The sequence below is a fragment of the Caenorhabditis remanei genome, chromosome V, assembly GCF_010183535.1.
Source record: "Caenorhabditis remanei strain PX506 chromosome V, whole genome shotgun sequence".
Lineage (NCBI taxonomy): Eukaryota > Metazoa > Nematoda > Chromadorea > Rhabditida > Rhabditidae > Caenorhabditis > Caenorhabditis remanei.
This window is the reverse complement of record NC_071332.1, coordinates 21,988,554-22,008,819: the sequence shown is the minus strand read 5'-3', so window position 1 is coordinate 22,008,819 and position 20,266 is coordinate 21,988,554. Positions and strand designations below refer to the sequence as shown.

Below are 20,266 nucleotides of genomic sequence, written 5' to 3'. Positions count from 1 at the left end.
CCAGATTTTTTTTTGTTCCCAACTTCTTCAGGCTTTTCAGGCCTCTCTCTACCCTTCCAACAGTTCCAATTACATCTCTAACCATTCTCTGCTTCTCTTTTTTTTTCCTTTTCTTTTTTCTAACAGTCTCTGTTGTCTCACACTGTGTCGATTAGAAGTCGTTTCATCGTCTCAATTCCCCTTCCCCACACCCGTCAATCGTGTCTTATCACATCTTTCTTCTTCTTTCCTCACCATTTATGTTGACGATGGTGACGACTATCTAATTATTGATTTTTTCTTCGATCATTTTGAGGCGTTGATTTGTCAATTTGATAGCTTATATGATATGATAAATGTGGGGTTTTGATTCTGAGAATTACTCTGTCTAAGCCACGCCTTCTAAGCCATCTATCTGAAACTGAGTTCAAAATGATGCAAATTTTATAAAATTCCAGCCGTTTTTTCGCTAGTTTTCCACAAAAGTTCCGTTTTTCTGAAATTAAAATACATTAAAAAGTGGTAAGCTAATCCACATAACCGGATTATCCCTCCGATGTCATAATGCAAAGATCGGTCAAAGTTTGTTGATAGTAGTATATTCAATGTTTTGATACATCTTGAATATAATAGAATCAATCTGATATTTATATATTCTTATTCATATATCTTGACGTCTTCTTTTCTCTTTGTCAACATAAATTTTGTATTCTTTGAAAAAAGTTCATCTTTTTCAATTCTCCCTCCTCCCACTTCTCGTTGACAATTCTTATCACATGACTCGACCCCATACCTCGTGTAATCAGCGCCCCTTATTCGGACTGAAGTTTTTCCAATCATCGACTTATTGTCACTGATTTTTCTCGAATTGGGGCCCATCAGTCATGCTCTTGTTACAAAACGTTTGCTGCTCCCCTTGCCGACATACCTCTGGCCCCCCATTGACAACTGCTCCGATTGATTTTCTGTCTGCACTTTTGTTTCATTTTCGATTCGTTGACTACGTTGACTACAATGTTGCTTTATTCTTTTGTTTTCTTGTTTTCAAATGGGTCAGGTGGGTTTTTTCAGTTGAAATGAAGCCTGAATCCGAATTTGAAATAAATACTTCTCATTTTTCCCCTTTACTGGTATGTTATTGGGAAAAGTTCATAGTATTAATTTCACATAGCTCATAACAACATAACTATTCTTCGCACTTTCCCAACGTCCCCGTATATAAAATCTGTCTCTCAATTTGGTATCTCTAAATATTCCTGCATTATTATATCATGACGGTCGGTGATTTCTGAGAATAGATTTTCTGTAAAAGATGATGTCCTTGTACATCAAGCTCAGCTTTAGCTTATTCTTAACCTCAATCTTCGCCCATCCACGGATTTCCAGTTTGAACAGAAATTTATTCTGGTTTTAACCCTCTTTACATCTATCTTACACTCTCAAATTGTCAAAAACCTGAAATAGATTCTATTTATCGTCGGGCTTATTATATTCCAAGTTCATTCCATGTTCTGTGTTCCCATCGCCTCCCCAGACCAAGCCCTTTTTTTCATCTCATTCACTTTTTGACCTATTGTTGTTGTTTTTCAGATGATCCTCCATTTCCGTTACCTTGTTTTGTACTTTTTGTTTTCAGACTATTTTTTCTCAGTTCTCCCTTTCTTGTTATATTTTCATTCCAACCAATTTTCAGTTACTACCAATTTTGTCCCGCCATTACGGGGAATTTGCCCCACGCACACCAAATCTCAGCTTGTGAAAGCTAACGTTTTGGATTAATTTACAAAAGAACAATTAGAAGAAATGGAGGACAATCGAAAGAGGTGAGTCTAGAAATCCAGCCATTGGTAGGCAATGACACCTACCGTAGTCCTGGAGAGCAAGGGAGGATATTGAAAATGCGCATTTCCGAATCGAATATCAAATGATTCATTAGATATGTGGATGTATCTCTCTCTCTCTCCTCATTGCTTCTTTTTCCAGCGACACAATTTTTAGTCGGAGAAAAGGAGAGAGAGCTGAAATAAGTTTAATGAGATTGATGTTAGAAAATGAGATTAGGGATTAGAAGTTTTTTGTTGAAGGATTGGATTAAAAGATAAGCGTCATAGAGAGAGAGAGTTCTAGAAATAGTAATCGGGGTCAAAGTTTAGGACATCTGGATTTAAAGACAGACATACAGACCCACGAAGCATCATATATAATTCCAAATCTTTCAGAAACATGGAGCGTCGGCGCGAAACATCCCGATATGCCGCACGTGACCGCCGCTGCAAAGAAGGAGAAATTTTCGACGAGTTGAAACAAGTGGTGCCAATTGTTGAAGAGGGTACAGTAACCCATCTCGATCGTATAGCCCTTTTACGCGTCGCCGCCACAATTTGTCGACTGAGAAAGACAGCCGGTAATGGTAAGTGACATTCGAATTAGTTTGAATTGGGAAAGAGGAAACGGAACGATCGAAAATCATCTTCAAAAATGTTATCATTAAAAAAACATTTGCAGTACTGGAAAACGAGTTGGATACCGAGTTCAACAATGAGGTGTGGAATGAGGAAACGATAGCGGAATGTTTGGACGGATTCGTGATGATTGTAGACAGTGATTCGTCAATTCTTTATGTGACAGAGAGTGTTGCATTGTATTTGGGATTGACACAGGTAATATTTGGTTCTGAGATCCTGGTTCAAGAGATATTTTCAGACGGATCTCACTGGCCGAGCACTCCGCGACTTCCTCCATCCAGCCGACTATGATGAATTCGACAAGCAGACCAAACTCATCCACAAACCAAAAGACGAGGAGTACGATGCCACTGGAATCAACATGGTACTTCGTATGAAAACAGTCATCAGTCCACGTGGCAGATGTCTCAACCTGAAGAGTGCTCTGTACAAGTCAGTGTCTTTCCTAGTGCATTCGAAAGTCTCTACTGGAGGACACGTTTCGTTTATGCAAGGTATCACTATTCCTGCTGGACAGGGAACTACCAATGCCAATGCGTCTGCTATGACCAAGGTGAGACATTGACGTTTGATCTAGTGATATGTCCGGAGACGTTACACTAAAAGTGCGCCGATCTTTTGATCTCATGGTGCCGCTGCGCGAAGCGAGGAGCAGAAGCAAAGCACACTCACTTCGCTCCCTCCTCGCGCGAAGAAAAAAGGATTAGAAAATTGGAGAGATAGAGGCAGAGCACATGCTACTTGGCGTCATTCTTCTCCTTGAAGCAGAAGACGTCGTTTTTGCAGATGAAGAAACAGAAGAGAGGGGAAATTTGAAGAAAGAAATAGGATGGAATTTGATCAAGGGACCAAGGAAGATGAGCAATGGAAAGGGGGGGGGGGGTTGTGGAAGGGGACCGAAAAGTTCAAACTTCTAGATATAGAGACATTAAGGTACATAAAATTGACAACTGAACTGGATCTTTAAATAGCTAGAACTCTGGGAGAAAGTAAACTATTTGAACATCCTTAGATTTTTTAACTCCTAGAGCGTGAGATTATGGTATCTGGAGACTTAAGAAAGTCCAAATTGTTACTTAATAACCCATAATTTTTCAGTACACCGAATCTCCAATGGGTGCCTTCACCACTCGTCACACATGCGACATGCGTATCACATTCGTGTCCGACAAGTTCAACTACATTCTGAAAAGTGAGCTGAAGACATTAATGGGCACATCATTCTACGACTTGGTCCACCCTGCTGATATGACAATTGTTGGAAAGTCGATGAAAGAACTTTTCACCAAAGGACATATCCGGACACCATACTACCGGCTGATTGCTGCAAACGATACACTTGCTTGGATTCAGACAGAAGCCACGACAATCACTCATACCACCAAAGGACAGAAAGGACAGTATGTCATTTGTGTTCACTATGTGCTTGGAATCCAAGGAGCCGAGGAGTCACTTGTGGTTTGCACGGATGCCATGCCAGCCGGTATGCAAGTGGATATTAAGAAGGAGATTGATGACACCAGAGACTACATTGGAAGACAGCCTGAAATCATTGAATGCGTTGATTTCACACCGCTTATTGAGCCAGAAGATCCGTTTGACTTGATTGAGCCTGCGGCGGTCATGGTGCGACAACGAGAACCGGAACAACAGGAACCAGTTGTCAGCAAACCTGCCGATATGGGTAAGTTCAGTTATTTGAGATATGTCACTTTGCACTGCGAAGGCTTAGAACGTCATTTTCTACTTCACATCTTCTATTTTTGATTTTTTAATCTTTTACTGACGTTTGACGGATTACCCTTATTTCGAATATTCCTTCTCTAGAGTATTCTCTGAAATCACGAGGACTCTCATATCATTCTAGCCTTCTCTGGTCATGCTACATCTTTTCATAATTATAGAGGAAGCCAGATCATTTTCAATTTTTTTGAGTTGCTCAAGCTTCTGAAAAACTTTGATATATGCATATATAATTTTCTTCGACCATAATTTTTGTTTTCTTGAAACTTGATGGTTTAGATCAATGTTGTAAGAAAAAACATTTAGAGATGATCCTTATTTCACTAGCTCACTCACTTCCCCTTTTGCTAAACCATCACAATCACCCTCGTAAACCCCATAGCTATAGGTATCTACTCGGTAACGGATGAGTACGAGCAGCGAGTATACGGCCGAGTGACGACTTCAGAAGACTTGCCACAAGATGACGTTGACATGGACTCAGATACCGAATCCATTGAGGACGCTGGCCTTGCGCCAGAGTTCGACGTGGATTTGGCACCGTTCTACGACAATAATATGGAGATTGACGGGGATGAGGTGTACGGAGGAGAGGTACTTTCTGGAGACTTTGAACACTTTTTTGAGAAAACACAGATCGCCACTTTTCCCTCCGTTGTCCTCTGCCTCGTGAGTTTCTATTTTATTTTAGAATTTCATTTGAGTATACAATCCTTTCCCCCATTGTCGCTTCTAGCACTCTGCTCATTACCAACCAATTCCTTATTTCTTTATTCCAGGAACCCGTAAGGACAGCTACGATGACGTTTTACAATGGCTTTTTCGCGACCAGCCAAGCTCTCCGCCACCGACACGCTACCGATCGGCGGATCGCTTCCGACCATCCCCCGAAACGTCGAATTTCGACACCGCTATGGCCTCGCCGCAATTCATGGATTCGTCATCTCGTGCCTCCAGACCGAAGACCTCATACGGACGAAGAGCCCAGAGCCAAGGAAGCCGAACGACAACCAGCAACTCCAGCGGGTCGGCTAATGCCACGCAACCGCACAGTGCCAACTACTCACCACTCGCCGAAGGCATCTCACAGTGTGGACTTAACAGTCCCCCGAGTCTCAAATCTAGCCAAATCATGTACGGAGACTCTCGACCTATGGTCGGCCGCTGCGGTCCGTCCGATTCGTCACGACGCTTTTCCGCCATTCCAGTATCAGATACTCTCGATGTGCCGTCCGCTGGCCTCTCCGGATGCCACGACGAAGTCGTCACCGATGTGTTCGCCACTATGCCTTTTACCGATTCTCTCATTACCCAGGAGCAATGCGAGGACGGTAACGGGCTCAACAATTCGTCGCCAACATTAGCCAATGGGTGTGAACCTATTATATGCGGTAAGACATTTTCTGAAGTAGTGCCCTGCAATAAATCTTTTATTTTCAGACAACCTCGAGTGGGAAGAGCCGGATTTGTCGTGTTTGGCACCATTTGTGGACTCTGGCGATATGCTTCAAATCGGGGATGGTTACTCACCAGAATTCCAAGCACTATATGACCTACCCGACTTCACACCGGCGGTCCCATCCGCTCCAGCTGCTAGGCCTGTTCATATTGACGTAAGCTTTCTTAAAAAGGGTTTTAATGTTGTCTATACTAATGTTTTGCAGAGAAGCCCACCAGCAAAGCGAATGGCACCGTCCGAAATGGACTTTATGTACACTAATAATCAATATCAACCAGCATTCCAAGAAGCCCAATATTGGCAGCCAACACGCGACAATTCCCACCAACAAGGCAACTATCCGTCTTATTAAATTGATTTTTATTTTATTTTCTTCTTCTTCTTTTTCTAAAAAAGTCACACACATTTCTATACCTTTTTGTTCCAGAAAATCTCCCCCATTAATTTCATTTTGATCCCACTTTTCGATTCTTCCCCGTGGGATGTTTCACACATCCCACTTTAGTTACCTTTCCCCAAATTTTCTAGAAGAATCGTAGTACAAAACGTGTGTAACTAATTGTAAGTGTGCGTTTTCTTGTTCCAATCAATGTCCATTATGTAGTGATAATAGTTTCTTTTTAAAAATCCCACAACGAATTTCCTTCACTGTCCCTTCTCCCCTGTCCGATTTTTGCCCTTCCACCACCACTTCTTCTTTTTTTTCGAAACTTTTTCCGTTTTCCAAATAAAATTTTCGTCTGTCTCTCTTTTCAATACGTAGAAGAGCAAGAAGTGAAGTGCTCCACGGAGAAGAAAAATAAAGTGCACCACCTCACACAACGTCATGATGGCAGGGAAGAGGAGATGCGAACGGGAAGGGATTAGGAATGATGGGGAGATTACTAGGAAAAAAAGAAAGGAGAAAAAATATGGTGCGTCTAGGGGGTGGAAGACCTTCGAGGGGAGATTAGGAATTTCAAAAGTTTAGGAATTAGAGAAAAAATTGGTCGGGAGATCAAATAAGAGCTCCGGGAAAAGGATGTATGATGTTACTGCGCATGAAGTTTTCTACACAGTTGACCATAAATATAATTTTGCAGAAAGATATAGAAACACATCAAAATGTTTGTTGGCTTAAAAACAAAAAAAAACAAGAAAATTAACCCCTGTTTTCAGAAATCTTTCGAAATTAAATATCCGGACAATTACACACAGTTGCGGCTAACCTCAAATGCTTTTTTGGCAGAAACTTTCAGGATAAGTTAAGAATAATCTGAAAAGGCGTTCCTGAAAATTTTTGAAATTCGCGCGACGCTTTTAGCCGAGTTATGCTCTCAAGCTCTCAAAGTTTTGCTCTGATTAAACACGGGAAGGCTCAATTTCAAAAATTTCGAAAATTTCAGGAACGTCTCTAAGTTTCAGCCAAAAAAACACTTGCATGGTGTTAAAGTTTTCTTGTTAGCCAGGCTTTTCAGGATAATTTGGATTTTCATGAATATCTAGTCGATTATTTTCCTCGACCCTTGTTTTAGATTCTTTTATATTCAGTTAAAGTGTAGCTGTTTTGACGTTGTCATAACTAATCACGTTAAAATCTGTGATTCTGCTTTAAAATTCGTGTTCTGAAATTTTGTTCACTTCTGTACATTGCGAAACTTTAAATATATGGTGCATTGACATCGACCGGAAACTTGTTCAACATCTTTAAAATTTACACAACTAGAATTTACACAACGAGCCTTACAAATATATTTTTGGCGTCTGGAATCTCCAAATTTTGTTTGAACTTTAATCTATAAGTAGCGGGAACACTATTCTCACGGTTCCTAATTCCTACACTGAAACACTTTATTACATTTAACTTCTGAAAGCCGAAAAACTTTCAAGCAACCCAAAACCAAAATCATCCATCTCCTGAACCACCGTCCCTACTGGAGCCCCCCTGAGGGACCAAAATCTAGCGGCATAAGAAAAAAAACAAAAAGAGAAAACAAAAACTTTTCGCTTTTCTGTGCTCCGCAGAAAGAGGAACAGGAAACAATGTGATTTATAGAGTGTCGAGAGTTGGTTTTCTCTGTGAAGCGGAACGGAACAGAGCTATGAATTGGATAGTATGGGATTGCTGAATGACGTGATTTTTCTGAATCTGAGAATCTGAAATACTAACTAATAGAAGATAGAAGATTCAAAATGGAAATTGATGAACGTCCCGACTGAAACATTTACGAGCAGACATGTGGCTGGACATCTGGATAAGCAAAATGAAAATTGGAGTAACTCGATATACTTTACACTTATTTTCAGACAAAAACTCAACACTTCATCAATTTTCTACTTTAGTCCTACCACGTCACGAATTCCAAATATAGAACTCTACCCGAACCGCCTGTCAAATGGTATCCCGTTTCACGCGCAATTTCCTCTTTTCCCTTCTCTTCACATCAAAAATTTTTGTCCATCCAATTTTTCAAGACTCCCTTAGCCCATTCATTCCGTCTTTTTAGATTGTCATCTCCATCCATCTCCCCCGCGCACCAAATTGACAAATTGCATGAAAGAGAGGGACCCATCAAAAGGAGAACCGTATAATTAAACTCGTCTCTCTTTTTTTTGTCTATTTTTTCCATTTTTTCCAGAGAAAACGGATAGAGAAAATATATACGCTCCCGGACTCAGGCGTCTCCTTCGCTTAATGTCATTATCTCCTCCCCGACGCGCAGGCTCCGAGAGGGACCTTATGTTTGTGTGTGTGTTTGTGCTCCGCGGAGCCTCCCCCTCCGTCAAGCCTCTTCAAAAAAAGAAGAAGAAAAAAAGAAGACGTGAAGGCGGCAGCGGAGGGCTTCAGGAGACGTCGGAAGAGAGAAAGGGAGAAGAAGGAAAGAGCACATGCATATACATAAACACATAGACAGAAATCGATGGCTTAGAAAGGCTGGGGCGCTGGGAAAAAAAGAGTGCACCGAATATGGAGACGTTGGGGTCCGTCTGCCGAAACTCCGCCCATCCCTAGCTCCGAGAGCCCATGTGAGCATACACACGCGCATTTTACTTTTTCCTTTTTCTTCTTCTTCTTCTTCTTTCTGCCTAAGGCCTTCTCCTCTCCAACCAACCAACACAAAAATGGCTGACGCTGCGGTAAGTTCCACTTGATCTGGGTTAGTATCTAGAACCATGCGAAATTCCAGAAGAACGCTCTCTCCTCAATCTTCGACAAGACCAAGGATGTGTTGTCGACGGCTGCCGACGCCACAAAGGGATACGCCTCACAGGCACAACAGGCTATTGGAAAAATCATTCCAGGAGCGAATCATGAGTCGGACCCGGTTAGTTTTGAGGGGTGCTAGTCGGGACTCTGTAATTCTTAAGGACTAGTTAGTCTAGGTCAGTCAGCCTTAGAATGTGAAAATCATAAGAATCAAAAGTCAAGTCAAATAAAATCAAGGGCCTCTTGATTCTCCATGGATTTTTTTAGGCCAATTTACAAGCGATTATCTTAATTGTGGAAGCTCAAAATCCTTGAGATCATTGCTCAGTGCAATTTTTAACTGTTGTGAGCTGATTCGATTCAGTAATCAAAATATCATGATTCTCACTCTTAAGATATTGTTTCTGTTCCAAAATACTTTGTTAGTGGGCTCAGGTTCTCATGGTCTACAACTTTCTTGTTTTTTACTAGGGCAGACCACTCTACAACCATTCAATTCTAGGTCTAAACGTCAAAACCTGCGCTTTTGACTCCTTCCCAAGAAACTCCCCATATTTTCCCAGAATTTTCAAAATTTCCCACCCACCTGCACCAACTAACCAACCAACCTAATTACACACCCTCTCCTATTCCAGAATGCTGCCGTTGCCGCCGCTCAAGCCGCTTCAGGACAACCAGCCGACGCCAGCACAGGTGTCCCACCAGCTCAATAGGCATCTGGGACCTTATGCATTAATCGATCCACCATCTCATTAAAAACCAAAAAAAAACCGAACCTTCATTCGTATAATTTTTTTCATCTCTCTTTCTCTCTCTCTTTTTCAGTCATGTAGTTGTCTTTCTCATCTCAATTCCATCCAACCCATTCCATCTCTCTCATGCTTTTTCCTTTTCCCCCATCTTTCTTTTATTGGTGCCAATATTTATCCCCACACACCGCCCACCACTTATATTTATTGTCCTTTTCTTTCTCTATCTTTTTTCATTTCGTGCTCCATCAGAAAAGCTAAGAAAATAAAGTAGACCATCTAGGACTCTTTCTTTATTTTATGGGTGTGTAAAGAGATCCGAGTGGGTAGGCATTAGAAGAAGGATTGCACAAAAATTTACAGAAAAAAAAATGAAGAAATGTGGCACAAGTTTGAAGGCAGAAGGATTCTTTTTAAGGCACTAGGTGAGAAACATCACTAGGACACCGGTCGGGAGAATGGGCAAAGGCACTATGTAGATATTTACAGAAAAAATGGTAAGAGGTGACTTATGACTTATTCAGAAGCCTCCACAATCTTCTGAGGACACTTGGGCTTCCGTCTTCCTGCACCAGATGGAATATTGGGAGACAATGAAGGTGGAGGTGTGGATGAGGATGAGATGGAGCTGGGGGTCCCGGCAACACTGCTAGCGGTGGATGTTGGTTCTGGTGGTGGTGGAGGAGGCGGAGCTTGGGAGGATGAGGTGGCGGCTTGCAGAAGACGTTGCTGGTGTTGAAGTTGTAGGAGAGGGGAAAGATGAGTGAGGTTAAAGTCCATCATAGCAAGTTGGAATAGTCGGAGCTGAAAACCCTAGATTGGGGTAAGAACGGTACGTTTAACATGGTATCCTCACCGTTGCCATCTCCTCCTGAGTTCTTCTGTTGTTTTCTGCTGGTGCCATACCGAAAATTCCGGATGTTGGGGGACGATAATGTTGTGGATTCTGGTTGATATTCTTGATGTGATTATTGTTGTTATTGTGATGAATTGGTCCAGGCGTTGCAGATGTGGGTTGTGAGGAAGCTAAGACTGCAAGTCCTGCTGTAGCGTTATTTTTGTTGTGGCTGGAAATGTGAAGGTTTTCATAATGATGATAGTATAAGGGTGCATATGTATCATTAGAAGAGTATTCAGCTCTGAAACGATGCAGGAAAAGTTATCCTACTTAGAGCTGCAATAATTCGAATCAGTTAAGTGATTGGTAAAGTTGAAACCATATTTGCAAACCGGGCCGAAACGGGCCGGAGTAAGAAAGGCTTTTTTGATCATTTTTGCGTTTTTTTGGCACTTTTTCCCGGACCGCGGTACATTAACAATACGCAATCCGGCCGGTAGTATGTCACGGACAGAGAACTTGCGGAGATCTACATTTTGGTGTATTTTTCAGCCAATAACATTGTGTTCTAAGCGAGTTAGGCTCAGTTTGCAAGTATGGTTGAATTTAGCGTTCAGGAAAACTTAAAGGAAATACATATATCCCACTTTTAACCTGAGGTACAATACAAATTTATGCAATTGATGGAAGTTTGTTACAAAATCTAAACAGCTGTCTTTATAGAATAGCTTTTACGTAATTTACTGTCAAACCCTAATTGAAAAATTAGGGACACTAGAAAATTCTACTACACGAGCTTTAATTTTTCAGCTATTTAAATCTGAGCATTTCTGAAACCAGAATTTTGAGGAAGTTTAAAATTTTTTTATTTAAGAGTTCTGAAAACTCACATCAACTTATTCTCATTTTTCCTCCACTCCCTAATACTGCTCTCCGCCACATTGAACTCCCTTCCAGCCGCTCGATTCCCATGATTCTTCGCATGGGAGATTATCACCAGCTTCTCATCAATAGAGTACTGCTGGAACGATGAATAAGCAAATAGTCATGACTTATTTCGTAAGATACCTTGAGAGTCCTTGAATAAGGGGTGCTTGGGTCCAGGGGCTTGCGCACATCTGATGACATTGGAGGGTCAGGCTGAAAATGAAAAGTTTGAGTAAGTATTTGAAGGAAGAGGAGAAAGCGCAAATATGAAAGTCGATTTAGAATTTTGAATTCTTAAACTAAAACAGCGCTCAAACCAAAAAAGAGAGATAAGGCCGGTGACTGCGCACTCACACACACACACGCCCCAACCATCCCTCTTCTTCTACAACAAAACTATAAAACATTGATAAAAATGATAGTGTTGTGTGCTTGCGCAGCGGCGCAGCCCCCCTCTCGCGCTCCACGATGGAAACAGACAACGACACGGAGAGTGGAGGAACAGTAGAAGTTGTGATGGTGCACACGAGTGTGCGCAGGAAAATATTGTATATAGAGGCAAAATAATCGATGATTTCAATTTTGATCGGAAGGGGACGACGGGGAGTTTTTGCTGCGCGCTCACTTTATTTTCAATCGTGTTGGCAAGAGCGAGTAGTATATGAAATGTTATGAGATTGTGGAGGTGGCGAGGAGACAACTATTGTTGTTATTTGACAGTTTTCAGAAAATTGAATGAAGCCGCGGGGAAAGAGTGGAATGCTGAAAGGAAACTGTTAAAGGTGAGAAAAAGGATCGCTAGAGGGTCAAAGAGTTGAGCCGAAAGGAAGGACAGTGAGGTTATGGGAGAAATTAAATGGAAAATACTTTAAAGAGCATCAATGGAACAACTAAATCTCGGAACCTTCAATTTTAACATTTCAATAACGGATGAAGAGAGCAAACATTACAATAAGTATTTAATTAGCTTTATGAGAAGTTTTCGCAAAAAGTTTTTTAAGCGTCAGAAGTACGCCAGCTTTAATTACTGCAGGAATTCTTACATCTAATTGTTCATCTGCGTCTAACAGAAACAGAAACCCGTCAATAGCGCGATAGGTAAAAATTAACAGTAATTTCAGTAATTAACAGTAATTTCAGTAAACAGTAATTTTCTTAAAACATTTTCTAAATTTTTAGATTTAAGACTTAAGACATTACAATTCAGAAGAAATCACATCAGATTTTCCCTTTCAGAGTTTCAATGAAAAAGGCGCCAAAGGTGCGCCAGGTAGAAAATGCTCAGAAAACAGAGTAACACAGAATTAAATGTGTGTCTGACAAGTATTGACTATGTGAAAACCTGTCTACGAGACGAGTCAAAAGATAACTTCTAAATTTTCAACCCGAAAATTTCTGTCGAACTGTACAAAAGCTTAGTTTCAGCCAATTTTCAGCCTAAACCCCGCGTTGTTGTCCTTCTTCTTCTCCTCCCCGTCCTCAACACCACCACTAACTCTCTTCATGATAACAACAGCAAAAAAATCAGGAAGGAAGAGGAAAAAGGCATGGAGAAAAAAAAAACCAAAGTGATGGAGAGTGATGATGACGATGGCTGCGCGTGTATGTGCCTGCGCGCCCCGGGAACCCTCCTCGGTTTTTCTTTTTGCTTTCTTCTTTCCCGCCCCATCTCTTCTTCCCGTCTGAAACTGAAAATAATATTACACAACACACACACAAGAGGAGGCACACGCGCACGGCTCCCGCGCGCGCAAGGCTTATTGCTTTCAGGAAGATCGAAACCGATAGAGAAAGAGAGGGAGAGTGACCTGGAATCACGGAGACACAGACGGTACAGATAGAGATCCTCCTGGCTCCCCTCCATCTCTTTTCAACCCCAGATGACAAAATGGAGCAACTGTTCTCACTCTCTTGTCGGGAGGAGGCTCCTCTCGTTGGCAGAGTCGTGTCGGGAGTCTAGGAATATTGGTGGGGATGGAAATGTGAAATGGGGGAATATTACGCGCACACTCATACTTTGCTGTGCCATCGAATTTCGTCCAAACGATTTCAATATGTTTTGAATTCTAGGGATGTGTAGACAATATTTTCATAGAGGAGAAGAGGGGTTATGCAAAACGCGTCAAAAGTGCGCCAGATTTTTTTGAAAAATGAGCTCTGAAAAATATCAAAACTGTCTTAAAATCAATCTTATCCAAAATTGATCAAGATTAAACCCGGGACACAAAAAAACAGTAGTATTGAAAACGCGTCAAAGGTGAGCCAGACTTTAAAAAAAGTGGCCTCTGAAAAATATCAAAACGGCCAAGCGGTCATAAGGTCACCTGAAATACAAAAAATCGGTGGTATTGAAAACGCGTCAAAGGTGCGCCAGATTTCGCAAAAAGCGGGTTATTGCAAAGTATCGTAGTCAAATTTCAGATTTTTGAAAAGCGGTTTTTAGACATCCGGACAAACAGAAAACTAAAATTGATACAAAAGCAGAATTACAGATTTAGCAATACCGGATCATCGTGTATAACTCTTTAACGAACAAAAATATGATTCCAATTCATAAAATAGCTGAGTTATGGCAACACTAAAAAGCACAACTTAAAAAAGGAAAGACTAATTTCCGGAGGCTCAGCCAAGGTTTTTTTATCCAGCAAAGTTTTTGGAAATATGTTTGAAAGTTCTATTCCAACAAATTCTTAGGTTCCTATGAGTATTAGAAAATGAAAATGAGTAGTTCTAGTCGGTCAGAGGAAGCGCGAAAAGTGAAAATCTTCATTCTCCGAAGTTTAGCTTCCCAGAAAATTTTACACTCCTCTCGTTTTCCTCCCGAGGCACAAAACCCACGGACAAAACCGCCGTATTGCGCAGTTGCGTGCGCGGGAGAAGCGACGAGGGACCACTGGGAGCCGATGAGGGGAGAGCTCCCGGGAGCAGACGGGACCAAGAGATAGTATGGGAGAATAGGAGGAGGATGGAATAGTCTAGAAAAAATAAAGGGAAAAGAGCGAAGGACGAAGATGAGGAAAAAACAAAGAGGTGGTTTTCGTAATGATGGTGTAACGTCAGAAAAGGTTTCTAAATTAATTTTCAAGCTGAGAACATTTACGAATAAAGAAGTTATGGGAACAAGTTCGACAATCTACATACAGGCACAGCAGTGCAAGGCGCGAAGTCGTGGAAACGCACAACGGTTAACACGGTGCCAAAAAAGTCTTGGCTGAGTGCCAAATTTAAATTTTACGTTTGTTTTTCGTATTTTTTTAATATAAATCGCGACGCGTTCTAAAAATTCAAATCTTTGCGGACCTTACTCTTCGCATCCCTGTGTACAAAGAGATTTACAGACAGGACTATTTTTTGAAAAAAAAGGATCTTAAGGAAGACCGGCGTTTGAAAGAATTTCAGCTTTGTATATTTTTTTATATTTCATTGAAACCCAAACTTTTGAGTGTGTCAAGCCTAGGTTCTCAATTTTGTAGTTAGCCACTTTCTTGTACGGACACCCCATACTGTTTTTAGCTATTCAGAAAAAGAAGATTCCAACTCCAACTACCAAAAAAAGACGCACAGTCACATTTTAGGGCTTAAAACCGAATACAATTTCAGCCACAAGGAAACATCATCCCATTTGACAAAAAACCAAAAAGGAAATGAAAAGCCAATTGCGCCTAGGCACCACAATGAACCAAAATGAAATTAGAACAGCGGGATCGGGTTTTTGTTGAAGGCAGAGAGACAGAGTGTCAAATGGTCATGTTTAGTTTTAAAACAAAGAAATGGAAAATTGAAATTTAGGAACCCGTATAGTATAGTTACAACTGCCTCCTTCCAAACAACAACACAACATAATATACAAAACAAAACACAACACAAAAAAGCGGGAGACAGGTGGCTGCGCAGGCTGTTTTTCAGAAGAACAAAAAAAAACATATAGAGATGATGGAATTTCAGGCGGCGTCATTTCCTTTTTCTAGATTCTGGAGTATGAAGTGGGAAACTGAAGCGAGTGGGGGAAAGAGATGGCTTATATAAACTTATAAACAATTGTTGGTGCGCAGGGAATGGCGACGGCTGCGCATGGAGTTGATGAGGAGGGCAGAGGGCATGTGATTCAAGGGACAGCAAGAAATAGTTAGGTCATACAGCCATACAGACTCGCGGATGAAAATCAATAGGACATGGAAATTTGTATTTGAGAACCATGACAAGCATGCTCTAGCTAAATTAGGTCACATACGGTAAAGCCTGCGGTACCGCTAGCAAGAGTTTGAAGCACCCTATCTTGGCTATCTTTAAAGATATAAAAATTGTTTAATTTGAAGAAATGTTTTATGAACAATAAGCTATATTTTATCAGTTTGCAGATTTTTGCTATTTCCTTTAGAAACCAATATATACCGCTGCGAACAGGCACCGTTATTACAGGTTTCACGGTACATATGAGGGACGGACAAAAGAAACTGTGCATAACAATTCGAAAAATTGACGGACTTGAAACACACATCACTGGATGCCCTTTTAATATCAGTGCTGAAAACCTGACTATAAATAGTTGAATAATTAGTTCAATGGCTGAGCTCCCAACTACAATTATATACATTCAATGCTCTAAAATTGACAAATCAGATAGCATTTCATTTTCATTATCAGTTAGCCATCGAGACACGCATTGTAAAGGAACACACAAACTTTCCCCTTTTCAATACAAAGTCTACTATCAGACCATCTCTCGCGCGACAAGAACAAAACACATTTTCACTTTCTCTCCACATTTTCAGTATTGTTTCAGTTGCTAGTTTTAGTTTTAGAACAAGTTTCAGAGTTTCTAGGCCATGGCAACCCATTCTCCCTAAATATGAAAAACCAGCAAGAATCGCGCAGTTATTGAATGAAATGATACACAATTTCGCATTATAACACAAGAAATCTCTAATTGCCTGTATTTTTCTTCCCTCCTTCCGCGCACATACATAGTAGGCTTATAAGGCCGCCCAATAAAAACAACGCATGATTTGTGCTAATTAGTAAAGAGTGGTGTGGGGGAAAAGTGCGCGTGAATTTTAGGGTGAACGGTAACGGAGTGCATAAATATTCAAATTGAACTGAGTACAGCATGAAATTTTACACTATTAAAAAAAAAGCACATTTCTGAAAAGGTATAACATAATTTTCAATGAGGGTAAGAAAAATCCCCAAAATTTGAATTTTTTCAACTCACAGATAGTTTTTAAATTTCATTAAGTCTATTGCCTAGTCTATTGCCTAGCAATGATCAAAATTCTTACAATTTTGGCAATAGAGCTCCATTTTTGTAGTTTACAACTTTTTTATACGACCACTCCATAGAGAGTTATGATCATTTCAAGACGAGATCTCAAAAATTGCACTATTTTGCACTGAAATTGATCGATTTGAGAAAGAAATTAGCCTGGTGGCCTGTGCTCTCACCAATCAGATTTTGTCTTTTAAAATCATTCGTTAAAGACTCAAAATACATCACTTTATTTTTCAAAAACAACTAACTAAGACCAATAAGACAAAAAACAAGCAAGAAGGAACAAAATTAGAATTACGTTTGTATCGAGGTGGTTCGCCAGTAGGAAAGTCTTCATCATACTCATCTCCATCTAACTCTTCATAATCCTCCAATTCCTTAGGTAAACGTGGCGGTGGTTCGGGTGTCACTTTTTCTGTTGTGAACCGTGTGAAAGCGACACGTGGAACTGGAGTTGTCGTTGGGAGCGCACATGTTCCTGGACTAGATTCTGTTTCGCTTTCAGATGTTCCGGGAGTCTGTATAGCGGATTCAGGTGAATTAGTAGAAACTGAAGGAGAGGCTGTCGATCTGAAATTATAGAAACTATACATAAAGATTGAATAATAGAGAAAACAAACTTTGTTTCTGAATTAAGAGGAATAATGACTTTCTCTGGCTTCCTCGAGCACAAATCCCCATCTTTCTCGAATTCTTCTTTACACTGCTCTGGTGGATTTTTGATGTCCTCTATGGGTTCAGCTCTAAAATAATTCGAAGTACAAAAAAACAAGCCAGAAAACAGTAGGCTCACTCTGGACCCAATAAGCAAATAAAGGCATTTTTCACTGGAACACATGCAATGTCAGTCTGTAGTGGGTGAAGATATTCTTTGTTCTGGAAAAATTCCACTTCACTTTTGTCGAAATCCGTGAATGGGATGATCAGTTCCGAATTTTTGAGCTCTTTTGACCCGTTTTGATATGAACTAATCCGGGTAAGGCGAAAGTTCCGATCTTGAGGTAGCTCATGAGTCGTTTGAGTCTTTAAGCTTAGTGCCTTATTGTGCATTTCTTTGTTCCATGACTGCAAAATGTTATGTTTCTGTAGTACATCATGTCTTCTCACCAGTTCGTGCATATTATCCACTTTTTTCATTTTCGCATTCTCTTGTCTCGCCTTGTTCAGCTCACTAATAAAAAACAGTTGATCGTACTTTAAGCTGTTCAATGTCTTGCACAACTTCTTGTCTTTTACTCCCTTTTTATCAGCGTTCGGTTCGCAAAACTTGAAGAGATCGATAATTCTCGATCTGAAACAGGTTTCAAGGAGGTGAGAACTCAAAAAAAAATGTTGGCTCAAAATTCGGTAAGTGAGTGCTTCTCAATCACAATTTCGATCACAATTTTTTGCGTTCTCACCTTCTTTAAGTGTTCTTTTTCACACAAAAATCAGTACTTACTCTGGCCCAAGAAGGCAAATGACTGAGTAACCCCATCCCTGGTATTGGGAACATGCAATGTTTTTCTGAAGAGGATTGATATGCTCTAACCCGCGGGAGTATTTATTGGATTGTGTCATTTTGATCACAGGCATGTCTTGTGCAGGAAAATAGAATTTCTGATCGTCTTGTAGACCTTTCATCCCAGTAGGATAATCCCGAATCAATGTAAAACGCCACTTTCGTTCTTCAGGTAACGGTAGATTTTTGTAATCGACTGCGTCCGCAACTTCTTGCAATTCACTGCTCCAGACCTAAAAAAAATTTATCTCATTTTCAATAAGAGACTTAGGAGCTTACCAAGTTTTCCATCCCATTTATTTTATGCTTTTTCGCAAAACTCTTTCTTGCCGCATTCAGTTCCTTGATAAAATCTTCTTGCTCTCTGCTAGGTTCGAGACTTGAAACGACGGCAGTGGTGAATCCAATCAATAAGATTTCGACGATTCCGAGGAGTTTCATCACGAGCGTCTTGATTTTAATTTCAATATGAAGACAGGTTTCAAACTTCTGAACTGACTTGTTGCTGTTGAGAAGTTTCTTATGAATCGTGGCTTTTGAGTCTCACCACGTGGCTGTTCTGAATTTTGATTTGAAAAGTCCGCGTGGTCACGGAAATTTTTATTAAATAAATGTTTTTATCTCCTTTTCAGAAAAACGCGTGGAAAATGTAATCTTTTGACTCATTTTCAAACTAATTACGTAGACATTGAACAAACTTTTTATTCTATATCCACATTCACCTGCCGAGGAAATAACTTCCAGCAGATGTTCTTATTGAGAAAGTCTCTCTGTCTCACTCGTATCGTTAGCTCACAATCAGTTTCAAAATGAGTTTTTCGCCGTGTATCCCGGATGTCAGATATTTAGATTCTCCAGAGTTCCTCTCACGCTCTCTTCACATTTTTACAGTAATCTCCACTCCCGTACATTGCCTTGGATTGTACTGTATTCTTTTCAAGACACCGGACCAAATGAAGGGGATAAAGTGGTATTTGGTAAACTTACACGGTTGGATAATAATCTTCGACTACGCTCTTACTTTTCTCATAATTCCAGTAATTTTGCTTCCGTTTCTAGCAGCCTATCAAGTAGGGGTACTCGGTATGTTCGGCCCGGTGACTGCTTATCACACCCCGCTTGGTCTGATAGCATATGCTTGTAAGTATCTAAAACATTTTGGTTTCTTTTAATTATGCAAGTTGAAATATAAAATAAACAGAAATTTTCAGATGTACCAACAGCAATAATTGCATTATTCGAAAAACGGTTCCACTGTATCTGCACTTTTCATCCCACAGTTAAGAACTTTTGGAATTAGTTTAGAAATGTATGGTGAGGAAGGCATTACATTGTTATCCTGATTGGTGCTCTCCCTTTTCTATTTCTGGTACCCGATCAAGAAGAAGCTAGACAATATGTCTTTGAGGTAAGTACCTGACTGTCAGATTACTGTATATGTATCTACGTTCCAGAATCTACCCTGCCTTCCAGACTATATTTATAACGAACACATATTTGTACTTGCTATAGATTATACATTTCAACGTCTTATATGTATTGTTGCAATAATTTTTATGAGCAGTGAGGTTCTATTTTTTGTGATATGTTTATTTATAAATGCCTACCAGCAAGTGAAGGAGAGAACAATGCCCCCAAAAACGTTTGAAATGTGGAGAACATTTCTGATAGCTCTCGTTATACAATACATCGTTCCTTTGCTATTCATATTTGTCCCCTAACCGGTGTTTGGGTGGTAATCTGGAAAGAGTATTACAATCAAGCCCTCACTAATATGGGAGTGGTCATAGTATCATTGCATGGACTGATTTCTTCTTTAGTCATGATAATAGTACACCGCCCATATCGAGAGGCAGTATTTACAATGTTCATCAAGCCAATTATTAATTCAAAGGAAGTATCTCAAAACCCTGTTAGGAGAAATACACTAACAGTACGAAGTAACCTATAGCTGTTTTTTTCTAAAACTTCCAATAAATCATCTTAATTTTCTCCTTTATCATGCCACCGATATAAAGTAACTGTACAAAGTAATCTGTATGTGTAATTACCTAGGCAGGATAGCACAACACAACATTTTTAAATTGATTTTTAAAATGGAATTCCAATAAATCGTCTTCATTTTCCCTTTTATCATATCAATCAGTTC

The 20,266-nt window shown here is 40.2% G+C and overlaps 3 protein-coding genes across 3 annotated transcripts; 2 read left to right on the top strand and 1 right to left on the bottom strand.

Annotated features, from left to right (window-relative positions):
• Window positions 1–1,782: 1,782 nt before the first annotated feature.
• GCK72_021935 (uncharacterized protein) lies at window positions 1,783–5,998 on the top strand (the record flags this gene model as incomplete). The annotated part of the gene is made up of 9 exons (XM_053734580.1): window positions 1,783–1,802; window positions 2,199–2,389; window positions 2,485–2,639; window positions 2,683–2,997; window positions 3,543–4,128; window positions 4,576–4,781; window positions 4,924–5,578; window positions 5,628–5,800; window positions 5,852–5,998. The coding sequence occupies 9 exons, from the start codon at window positions 1,783–1,785 to the stop codon at window positions 5,996–5,998; spliced, it is 2,448 nt and encodes an 815-aa protein (XP_053583493.1).
• A 2,750-nt stretch (window positions 5,999–8,748) lies between these two features.
• GCK72_021934 (uncharacterized protein) lies at window positions 8,749–9,546 on the top strand (the record flags this gene model as incomplete). Its single annotated transcript, XM_003105203.2, has 3 exons — window positions 8,749–8,763; window positions 8,814–8,951; window positions 9,469–9,546. 3 exons carry the CDS (start codon window positions 8,749–8,751, stop codon window positions 9,544–9,546), a joined length of 231 nt encoding a protein of 76 aa, XP_003105251.2.
• Window positions 9,547–16,849: 7,303 nt separating this feature from the next.
• Window positions 16,850–18,558, bottom strand: GCK72_021933 (uncharacterized protein; the record flags this gene model as incomplete). Its single annotated transcript, XM_003105298.2, has 6 exons — window positions 16,850–17,186; window positions 17,237–17,359; window positions 17,410–17,681; window positions 17,724–17,907; window positions 18,058–18,350; window positions 18,397–18,558. The coding sequence occupies 6 exons, from the start codon at window positions 18,556–18,558 to the stop codon at window positions 16,850–16,852; spliced, it is 1,371 nt and encodes a 456-aa protein (XP_003105346.2).
• Between the last annotated feature and the right edge of the window lie 1,708 nt (window positions 18,559–20,266).